The sequence below is a fragment of the Urocitellus parryii genome, chromosome 14 (genome assembly GCF_045843805.1).
Source record: "Urocitellus parryii isolate mUroPar1 chromosome 14, mUroPar1.hap1, whole genome shotgun sequence".
Lineage (NCBI taxonomy): Eukaryota > Metazoa > Chordata > Mammalia > Rodentia > Sciuridae > Urocitellus > Urocitellus parryii.
The window spans coordinates 9,532,347-9,543,849 of NC_135544.1; the positions used below are offsets into that span (position 1 = coordinate 9,532,347).

The 11,503-nt window shown below is 37.2% G+C and overlaps 2 protein-coding genes across 4 annotated transcripts in view; one reads left to right on the top strand and one right to left on the bottom strand.

Moving 5' to 3' along the window:
• The window catches only part of Ddhd2 (DDHD domain containing 2), a 77,994-nt gene that overhangs the window by 40,996 nt on the left and 25,495 nt on the right, over window positions 1–11,503 (top strand). Inside the window, exon 20 of one of the 2 annotated variants that reach the window (XR_003302200.2) lies at window positions 8,506–8,728. The exons of the other annotated variant lie outside the window; for it this stretch is intronic. The gene's annotated coding sequence lies outside the window, so the exon portion shown is untranslated. Of the gene's footprint in view, window positions 1–8,505; window positions 8,729–11,503 lie in introns of those variants that run through there. 2 annotated transcript variants of the gene reach the window in all.
• Nsd3 (nuclear receptor binding SET domain protein 3) overlaps window positions 1–11,503 on the bottom strand; it is a 110,790-nt gene that overhangs the window by 8,056 nt on the left and 91,231 nt on the right. The window contains exons 17-21 of one of the 2 annotated variants that reach the window (XM_026404675.2): window positions 9,702–9,904; window positions 8,771–8,883; window positions 7,897–8,166; window positions 2,947–3,030; window positions 865–1,006 (exon numbers count right to left, since the gene is read on the bottom strand). In XM_026404675.2, the coding sequence (XP_026260460.2) occupies window positions 865–1,006; window positions 2,947–3,030; window positions 7,897–8,166; window positions 8,771–8,883; window positions 9,702–9,904 (812 nt within the window). Of the gene's footprint in view, window positions 1–864; window positions 1,007–2,913; window positions 3,031–7,896; window positions 8,167–8,770; window positions 8,884–9,701; window positions 9,905–11,503 lie in introns of both variants that reach the window. The other variant, XM_077792570.1, reaches the window with a different exon arrangement.

Genomic DNA, 11,503 nt, shown 5'->3' on the forward strand with positions numbered 1-11,503 from the left:
TTTCTCATACATAATGCTTTATGTTATAAATAGAAAAAAATTCAAAACAGAGGTTTACTATATACACCAAATATCCAGGGATTCAAACTAGAGCCTCCTAAGCTTCTTGCTAACTGGGCTTGACCAATCTACATAGTTCTAGAGAGTTTAAATCTGTCTTAGCTACAGAATTTCTCTTCTCACCTTTTTTTTTTTTTAATTTCACAAAAAAGAATCTTAGTTTTGCTTTTAAGATCTATATAGAAAAGGAAAAATGAAAGCAACAGTTCTGGCTTTCAAGGCTTTTTATTTCTAATTTGAAACAAAATGATCTTTCAGAGTAAAAAACAATAACAAAAACAATAAAACAAACTGGTTTTAACATAAACTTATTACTTCTAATACATTTTTAAAAAGAAAACAACAGCTAAGCATCTGGTTACATTATACAGACAGCAATCATTTAGAGAAGTAATGCACTAGCATCATAGACACACAGAATCCTGCCACATCCTCTCTTATAAATTCTCTTGCTAAATTCTCTTTTCAGGATATAATTTCTTTTTTGGTAGTGGGGATTGAACCCAGGGACACTTAACCACTGAGGGCCATATCTCCAGCCTTTTTAAAATATTTTACTTAGAGGTAGGGTCTCACTGAGTTGCTTATAGCCTCGATAAATTGCTGAGGCTGGCTTTGAACTCGTGATTTTCCTGCCTCAGGCTCCTGATCCCCTGGGATTACAGGTATGCGCCACTGCTCCCAGACAGGATATAAACTTTTACCTTTCATTGACAGGTAACAATTTCAAATATAACGTGAACTTTTCTGAATGAATATTTGGGCATCAAACCTAAAGAAGGGGAGATCAGGTTACTTTTTTACCTGCAGGAATATCACAAAGGGCAAAAAGTCCAACTCGAACATCTCCATTCACTGTCCACTTCTGTGTTTCACAGTTTGGATTACAACTGTGGTTCATAAAACGAGAATAATTTCCTTTTGGGCCAGCATCAATTATACGATCCTTCAGGAAGAAAAGAAAGGTATCTTTGACATGAAGCTAAATATAAGTCTATTTTAGAAACATCCAACTTAGTCAGGGGTCACAAGGCAACAGCATTTTGCTATCTGCTGGTGTTTAACAACTGATAAGTCTCAAAATGTGACACTCTCTGTGCAGTTTATGACACTCTCTGTGCAGTTTACTAAGTTCTCTAATTTATATGATGACTTTCAAGTCATAGTAATTAAGATAAACCGTAATTCAGTTTCAAATTTTTAAGTTTACTTCTAGAAACAAGCAGACCACCAAATAATGCTACTTAGATTAGCAAACCATACAGGTAGGTATTTTCTAATTAGGAAACTTCAAGTTCAGATAACTACTCTAGTATTTTGCTGTCAGCCCTCTTTCTTGCCCAAAGCAGGAAGCAAAACTAGTGTGATGTCAATGCATTTAGTATAAAAATGTAAGAAGGAAAAATGAGAACTCTCCCCAGATGAAAATCTGGAGATTTGTTTGATGAACAGACTACTGTGTGGGTCAGACTTTCCAGTAGTACCTATTTTATTTTCACTTATACTGAAGTTCAAAAATATAGTAAAAAGATGAACGCTTAGGCCCCTGAAACTGAACTGAGAATCTGGAACAACATTCCCACATTTTGTCAAGCTGGCTGAAGGGACCTCGGTGGTAAGGATAGGTAGGATTCATGGAGCCAGACTCCAGCATCGTCAAAATTGGCATTTTAACTTCTGTTCATGAGAAATTTTTTGAAAGTTATGAAACTTTCAAACAATTATATATCAGGCAAAATACTTTTAAAATGCTGTATTTTTAATTTATAGTGGTTATATATTTTTAGTAGTGCTAGGGATCAAACTCAGGGCCTCACACATATTCGGTATGCTCTTAACACTGAGCTCTATCCCAAGCCCTAATCATAGTCTGATTTTTAATTTTAGAGATATCCTGGAACACAGAAAACATGGGTACTAGTCTTGGCTCTTAAATGATAACAAGATATTCATTCAACAATTACTCACCATTTCTGGACCTCAGTTTCTTGTCCTCTGTAAATCAGAGGACTATTGAAAAGATTGTATTATATGTAATATGTAGGTCTTACAATTATATGTGTTATTAAACTGGCAGTTTTACTACCATTTTTCTTATGACAACACTCATTTTCCTAATCATTAAAAATATAAATATAGAAGTTTAGACTTTTTGTTAAATGAGAAATTTAATGGTGATTTATAATTTAGAATCACTGAGCTAATTCTTCCCTTCAGTGATAAAGAATCTGAGGGGCTGGGGTTGTAGCTCAGTGGTAGAGCACTCTCTTAGCATGTGTGAGGTACGAGGTTCAATCCTCAGTACCACATAAAAAAAAATAAATAAAGCCATTGTGTCCATGTACAACTAAGGAAAAATATTTTTAAAAAGGAACTGAGGGCTGGGGATGTGGCTCAAGTGGTAGCGCGCTCGCCTGGCATGCGTGCGGCCCGGGTTCGATCCTCAGCACCACATACCAACAAAGATGTTGTGTCCGCCGATAACTAAAAAAAAATAAATAAATATTGAAATTCTCTCTCTCTCTCTCTCTTTAAAAAAAAAAAAAAAAAAAAAAAAAAGGAACTGAGGCCCAGGTCTTTCAGAATATCCAGGAACTAAAATGCAGATCCAGATATGTAAACCTATTTCTGGTTATCTTTTCATTCTTAGTGTTTTCTTATATGACATGTGCAAGGCTTCAATAATGATTCATTTCGTATTCTAGAATAATCAGCACATTATAGTTTGCTGGCTATTATAAGTCATTATAATTTGCTTGGGAAAAATCAAAAGAAACTGAATTCAACCTGAAACCATGAAACAAGAACAGAAAATCCCTTTTTCTTACCAAAAAAAAAAAAAAGCAATTTTACCTTTGTAACAGTTAACATATAAAAATTAGTTACACTGTTCTCGTGGGCTCGCTTGATTCGAAGTCTGCATTCTTCTTCATCAATTAATTCACCAACATATTCATTTACAAATTCGCCCTGCAGAGAAGCATGTAAATATATAACTAAAATCAGTATATCATATTATAAAATATTGCTTAACACAGCTATACTCTATCATAATTAACTAAAAAGAATCCTGAAATAAATGAAACCCTGGAAATAAATGGTAATTTATTTATAAATTACAACAGGGGCACTATTTTTCTTGTACAAGTGCCTCATAAAATGCCAATCTACCTGTCTTTTCTTGCTAAGAATACTATTTCTATAGTCAAGTGATACCACATGACATGTTGCTAGGATCTGGGGAAAAAATTAACCCCAGACTTTGAAGCTATATAATTACCACAGACTGGTTTGTAATTATCACTCCAGGTTTGTAACTGTGAGGGGTTGGGAGTAAGAACTGGGAAAGATCTGAATCTGAAACAAATAAGCTCTTTGTTTTTTAAACGTTTTTATTTTGAAGTAATTTTAGATACTCATAGGAAGTTAGAAAAAATAGTACAGAGATATTTGTACCTATTCTTCACTCAGCTTCCTCCATCTTGCAGATCCATATCGCAGTATAAAGCCAGAAAACTGACATTGTTACACAAACCTCAGGCTAATTCCCTTGAGATACAGCCAAGTTATATGTATTAACAGTGTGTTGGGCTGGGGATATAGCTCAGTTGGTAGAGTACTTGCTTGGCATGCACAATGCCCTGGGTCCAATCCCTAGCACCCCAAAAAATAAGCTTGTTTTCTAATTGCTGACTAGTGTTCCTCAGAATGGATATACTAGTCAGTCTAACCATTCACTCACTGAAGAACATTTGAATTGTTTCCAAATTTTGGCTATTACAAATAAGGCTGCTATGAATATTCTGGAAAAGTTTTCATGTAGATAAAGATTTTCATTTTTCTGGGACAAATGGTCAGGAGTTGATTTGCTGTACCACACGGTAAGTGTATGTTTGTTTGTTTATCTGTTTATTTGGACTGTACCCAGGGGTGCTTTACCAATGAGCCACATCCCCAGACCTTTTTATTTTTTGAGACAGGGTCTCACTAAGTTGCTAAGGCTAAGCCTTGCTAAGTTGCCAAGGCTGGCCTCAAACTTGTGATTCTCTTGCCTCAGCACTTAGTCACCTGACTAGGATGGGCGAGACCCGGGTTCGATCCTCAGCAACACATAAAAATAAAGGCATTGTGTTATGTTCATCTACACCTAAAAAATAAATATTAAAAAAAATTGTAGGAAAGGCTGGGAGCAGTGGTGCATGCCTGTAATCCCAGTTACTTGGGAGGCTGAGGCAGGAAAATCGCAGGTTTAAAGCCATCCTGGGGGTGGGGGCAAGGGGCTGCTGGAATACAGCTCAGTGGTAGAGTACCCCTAGGATCAATCCCAGAACTGCAAAACAAAACACTGCAGCAAAAAATGATAGGCTGTAATTCACGATCTAATATTTTTTCTGTAAGTATGAAAAATAGGCTGGAAATGAAGCTCAGTAGTTGCTTATACTTATTAGCATGTGTAAGACCCTGGGTTCAATTCTTAGCATCCCTAAAAATTTTTCCAGAAAAGAAATCACTATATAACAGGAAGTTTTTTGTTTGATTCTGGCACACATTTTCAGTAGTCTGTTATGTATGAAAAGGGGAAGGACTGTGTACATTCAATTTCATATTTGTTTTTTATTTTTTAGTTGTCGATAGACCTTTACTTTATTTATTTATATGCGGTGCTGAGAATTGAACCTAGTGCCTCTGAGCCCCAACAGCAGCCCCTTATATTTGTTTTTTTTATTGTGAATGTAACAAAAATCATTTTCATGTTGCTTTAACATCATTATGATTATGCTTTTCCAAGAATGAATATTTATAGCTATTTTGTAAAAGGCCAATTGTCTTACATTAGTAATCCTTCAAATGCTAAAGGGAAGATCAGTCCAGATTGTATTTTCTTTTCCCTTGATTATATTATTAACTTAATAAGTTATTTTAGAATAAATGCAACTACTATTAAAAGGTTGTAACAACATTAAACTTGATGGATTTCAACACAGCCCTATAAACTTCTCCAGAATCATAGAAAACATTTGTATGTGTGATATGCATAGCATTAAAATAATATAACTTTTATTACATAACTCCCCATACATATTTTTTTAAGTACTGGGAATTGAACCTAAGGACACCTTACAACTGAGCTATATCTTCAGTCCTTATTTTTTATTTTATTTTATTTTGGTACCAGGGATTAAACTGAGAGGTGCTTAACCACTGAGTCCCCAGCCCTTTTTATTTTGTATTTTGAGACAGGCTCTAAGTTGCTTAGAGCCTTGCTAAGTTGCAAAGACTGGCTTTTAACTTGTAATCCTCTTTCTTCAGCCTCCCAAACTACTTGGATCACAGGCATGCATCAGCAGGCCCAGCTCATTATATAACAATTTTAAATGTACTTGACCTTTTTGTTTTTGGTACTGGGTACCAAACATGGTTTAACACTAAACTACATCCCCAATCCTTCTTAATTGAGACAGGGTCTCACTAAGTTGCCAAGCCTGGCCTCAAACTTGCAATACTCCTGTCTAAGCCTCCCAAGCAGTTGGGATTTCAAGTGTGTGCCACTGTGCCTGGCCAAAGTTCTCCTTTTGAAACCTATTTTGGTCACAGTGACATAAAACTATTCCCCCAAAAGCTCCTATTAATGCAGAAATGTTGGGAGGTGAAAATATTGGATTATGAGAGCTGTAAACTAATTAATCCATCCTAATTAAAATGGAGTAATTGGGTAATAACTTTAGTCAGGGGATATGTTTGGAGGAGGTATATCCTGGAAGAATGCATCTTTCCTATGGGCCCTTCCCTGTTCCCTCTCTCTGCTTCCTGACCCCACATTGAGCTGAGCAGCTTTCTTCTACTGGGCCCTTCTGCCATGATGAACTGTCTCACTTTGGGCCCAGTGTAATGGAGCTGACCATCTATGGACTGAGACCTCTGAAACCATGAACCCCAAATAAACTTTCCTTCCTCTAAGTTGTTTTTGTCAGATATTTTGGTCACAGTGACAAAAACTGGACTTAACAAACCCAGGTTTGATAGACTGACTCTCAAAGTGGTCCCTCTAGTCTAGCCAGGAGCAGTGACACATGTCTGTAGTCCCAGCAGCTTGGGAGGCTGAGACAGAAGGAATGCAATTTCAAGGCCAGCCTTAGCAACTTAGCAAGGCCCTAAGCAACTTAATGAGACCCTGTCTTAAAATAGGATTGGGAATGTAGCTTAGTGGTAAAGTACCCCTGGGTTCAATCCCCAGTACCAAACAAAACAAATAAACCCCTCAAAACAAACAATCCAAAACCAAATCCCTGCCTTCTGGTGTTCATGCCCTTGCACAAACCTCTCCCCTTGAAAGTGAGCATGACCTGTGATTTGCTTCTAACTAATACAATATGGTAATAATGACGGTGTGTATGTGTTGTGTGAGTTTACTACTTAAGACCTTAGCGTCTATCTTGTTGGGAGTCTCCCCTCCATTCACTGTAAAGAAAGCAAGTGACTATGTTGGGAATCCCAGGTGGAAAGGAAATGTGGACAAGAGCAACTCCTGGCCAACAGCAAGAAACCATCCCCCCAAACAAAGAAACACCAATCTGAAGCTCTCAAGACTTACAGCTACAAAGAATAGAATTTTGCCAATAGCCACATGAACAGAGAGGTGGATCCTTACTTAGCTGAGACACAAGCTGAGAACATAACCCTGGGAGACTGGTGGGCACCTTGGTGTAACTCTGTCAGATTCTAAGTAGAGACCCAGGCTAAGCATTGCCTAAAATCCTGAGTTTCATAAACTGTGAGTTGCTAACTTGGTGGTAATATTGTTATATAGATGTAATAACTAATGCACCAAGTCAGATGGAGGCACTCCCTACTAAAATCTGTAAGTTTCTCATCCCATCTACAAGGCCCCATAAGATTTAACCCTTGGCTACCCATCTCACCTCATCTTTTAACTACCACTCCACTCCTTGTCACTCTTCTCCAGGCTTACTAGTTTGCCTTTTCCCTTCAGTACTGGGGACTGAACCCAGGGATGCTTTACCACTGAGCTACATGCTCAGCCCTTTTTATTTTGTATTTTGAAACAAGGTTTCATTAAGTTGTCAAGGTTTGCCTTGAACTACTTGAACTCCTCCTGTCTCAGCTTCCCGAGTCACTGGGATTACAAGCATGTACCACCACACCTGGCTTATGATAAGGCCTTTGAACTTGCTTTTCCTTTGGTCTGAAATGCTGTTATGATAGATCTACATGGTTTTCTACTTTACACCTTCAGGTTAAATGTCACCTCCTCAGGCTTCCTAATCAATTGAAAATAGTAATCCCTGTCATTAGCCATCACCCCCCGCCTTTTTTTTGGGGGGGGAGGGGGGTACCGAGGATTGAACCCTGAACCATATCCCCAGCTCTTTTTAAAAATTTTTTATCTTGAGTCAGAGTCTCACTAAGTTGCTTAGGACCTCACTAAGTTGCTGAGGCTGGCTTGAAATCCTCTTACCTCAGCCTCCCAAGTCGCTGGGATTTATAGGCATGTGCACTGCATCTAGCAGCCATTCCCTCTTTTTTTTTTTAAATTTTTAAAATATTTATTTTTCAGTTTTCGGTGGACACAACATCTTTTTTATTTTTTTATTTTTATGTGGTGCTGATGATCGAACCCAGCGCCCCGCGCATGCCAGGTGAGCATGTTACCGCTTGAGCCACATTCCCAGCCCAGCCATTCCCTCTTATAGCTTTATTTTCCTTTGCAGCATTTAGTGGTCCTTACATTATATATCTGTTTATACTACTGAAGTATTCCTAAGCAACACAGTTTTGGTCTGTTCCACCCCAACCACTACCTCTATCACATCCTACCTTCTTAATGCTCCTTTTGGTCCTGAGGCCCCAGCCTCTTCGCTCTGTTTTGATGATCTCTGCATCTGGATATAGCCTCTTTGTAAAGCACTGGTTCTGACAACGATCTCCAGCTGGGCAGACCTGTGGGTGACACTCATACTGTAACATTCTGTTCAGACACTCTGATTCCAGGCCACAAGGGTTTTCATCAGCAGGCTTGCAGTTACAGCGGGGAATCTCTGACAGGTCAGCAACCTGTATCTGTACCTTTCCTATTACTTTGTTAGCCTAGAAAACAAAATCACAAAAGAGAGGGAGGCCAAGGTAAGCAATCTACTAGCAATTTGAACAGAAACATCCCCCCAGCACTGTCCCGCCAAAAGCCCATGCTATACAGGCCTCTGCTCATATCTTGTGATGACTCTAAGCAAAGCTCTTTACCTTAATTTCTCTGTGAATAAGCTAAGAATAATAACTCTCCTTGGTCAACAAAAATATCCAAACCTGAAAAATGAATTTTTTGTTTGTTTATCCTGTGTATTTCTCCTTCCACTGGTTGATAAGCATGCTTATCTGTGGGCTCTTTGAAAAAAGAGGCTAAACACCTATATTCTCATTTGGTTGCAGGATAACCTGGTAGAAGAAGAATGAGATTTCACATGAACTATGTTCCTCCTAGATTTGAGAGGGCTTATCGAAGTTCTAATCCTCACAGCACTACAGCTAGGGCTCCCATCTGATGCCTTCAACAAAAGCTCTAAGTTGGTTTTACAGAAGACAGGCTGATAATTAGCAAAAGTTTTCACAAGTTAAAAAGGGCCTTTAACTACTGAGAGAATAATGGATTTCATCTTCTCTATCAAATACCAGTGGTTTCATGGGTAAGACTCACTTTGATGTGTTTGTAAGGAGGAGGTTTTCTTGAGTTTTTTTCAATCTCTAGTGCTTCTTTACTTTCTCTTTGTGCTTTCAATTCCTGGAAACGTTTTGCAGCTTCTTCCAGTGCTGACAATAAGACCAAACAAAATACATAATTACTGAAATACAAACACACATGGTCAGGGTAGTAGTTTTATACTATCTTCCCAATGCTCTGCATTTGGCCTGAGATTTTCTTTCTAAAATCACATTCTGGAAATTACCATTCACCACCAGCATAGGGTTATAATGAAATAGAATATAACTCACTAAACATTACAGCTGTGTGCCCGCTGCTGCCTCAGAGGCACTCTACCTCAATGATAGAGACCTCCAAGTGACCCTAATAGTAGGTGTTTACTTTGTACTAGATTTAAATTCATTTCACTCTTACCCAGAAAGCCAAATTCCCTGGCAACTTTTTGTAAAAGCAGTTGTAAAGCTCTTCATAGGAAGCTTTTACTACTCTTATGGCAAAGGAGTTTCCCTTCATTATGAAGACTATTTGCAGTATAATCTTTGTTTACAGAAAGATTGCTGGGGGCTGAGGTTGTGGCTCAGTGGCAAAGCACTCGCCTACCATGTGTGAGGCACTGAGTTCAATCCTCAATATCACATAAAAATAAATAAATAAATATATTGTGTCCAAGTACAAATACACACACACACACACACACACGAACAAACGATTGCTGAAGAAATTCTTTTCACATATACAGCAAAGTCTACTATTCTTAAATTCATTTCAGACCTGTTTCTAATATGACTGGAAGTTAGTGGATGCAGGATCATTATGCCTAGTGAAAATTCTCTAATACTAGATGTGCTGTGTGCAAGTGAGGAGATGTGGAGAAATCTACACTGGAGTCCTGGTTCTGAGTCACTGTAAACATCATACAACTCACCTTTCTTGAAGGTCTTGTTAATACTAGTCTGTCCCTCAGCAAAGCTTTTGTCTCCTTCAACATAAGGGAACACTCTGCCCTGGTGTACCCAATAGTAGTCATGAGAACCAAAGAAGAACACAGGAAAGTCCCCCAAGTCATGTTTAAGGCCCTGGATGTTCAGTGGCACAGATCTGGGATTGCAGATCTCTGCTGGCCACCATCTGAAAACAAAAGCAATTTTAGACAAAGAAAATGAAACCTTCTTTACAAGGTTGACAAGAATAAAAAGGGTTTTGTACTTTGCAATTTTCATTCAGATTTTAAGACCACAAAAATCTTTATTTTTAATCCATCCAAACTGGGCATCATGTGAAAACATTAATTAATTAAATAGTGAACATATACTATACAAAGTTGGCCCTAAACCCTTATCTAGTTTGTCTTTAAAAATCAATATTTGACATTTACAAAATATAGCTCATGAAAATATTAAAAAGTTTAATAATAAAGTCAGAATAGTCCAATACCACTCCAATCCCAATTTGATCCACAAAAGTTATGTTTCTCCTACACTTGACATACTTAATGCTTTTCAAGATATCAAAGATTATTTATTTCTAGTAGTCTGGGAATTATTTTTAGAATAAAGTACTTCCATGATAAAGTATGGCTACCCCCATGAAAATCAACATTTTCTGAATCTCAAATCATCCAGGGCAAACAGTTCTTAATCAAATACAATAGGTTTTATCTCCATTGGTATTTCAGAATCTAATTCATCTTTGATCCAACAAACATGGGATTGGAGCAGAGTGAAAATATAACTTTCACATTCTGATCACTGAATACTACAGTAATTGCTAAATGAAACCATCTGCAAAGAGCATTGAACAGTTTTTAGCAACTGGACAAACCAGGAACTGAAGGGTGAAGCTAAAGATCAGAAAATGGGGCCAATATATATATATATATATATATATATATATATATATATATATATACACACACACACACACATATAATTATAAAAACAGCATGTGTGTCTTTCAAAAACTAAAGCATTTCAAAACATGTTATAGATCAGAAATATGTACAAGTATTACATACAATTATTAATTTTTTTAAAATTAAAATGATGCAGAAATGTGTAAGAGAAAAGTAAAAATGTCTCCTTTTGTAATCTTATCCCTGAACCTATTAACATTAGATGCTACTTCTTTCTAAGTATTAAAAACACATGTATCCAGAGCTGCACTTTTCAAAAATTATATAAATAAGGCCAGGCACGGTGGCAAGTAACTAGTCCCAGCTACTTGGTAGGCTGAGACAGGACGACTGCTTGAGCCCAGGAGTCTGAGGACAGCCTGGGCAACATATGGAGACCCTGCCCTGAGAAAGGAAAAAAAAAAATGCATAAAATGCAGAAACAAACTGCATATACTTAATATGCATTTTAAACAATTATATATCACAGATATGTTCCCATGTTCTTATATACACCTGCATTATCCTTTATTGCCTTCATGTTATCCTACAATATGGATATACTTTATTTGACAAATCCCTTATTAATAACTAAGCATTTAGGTTATTTCAAAATTTTACAATTAGAAATAACTACAGTGAACATGTCATTAAATAAATGTTTTGCCTGCTTTCATTTTTTTCTTTAGATAAATTCCTTGAGGTGGAAATGCTACACTTATAGTTTTCTTAAGTATATATATTTTTAGATGTAGATGCCACAACCTTGGCCCAGTTACTGTTTTGATATATGATACCAGACTGTCCTCCAAGAGGCAATTATTTCCTCATGCCTT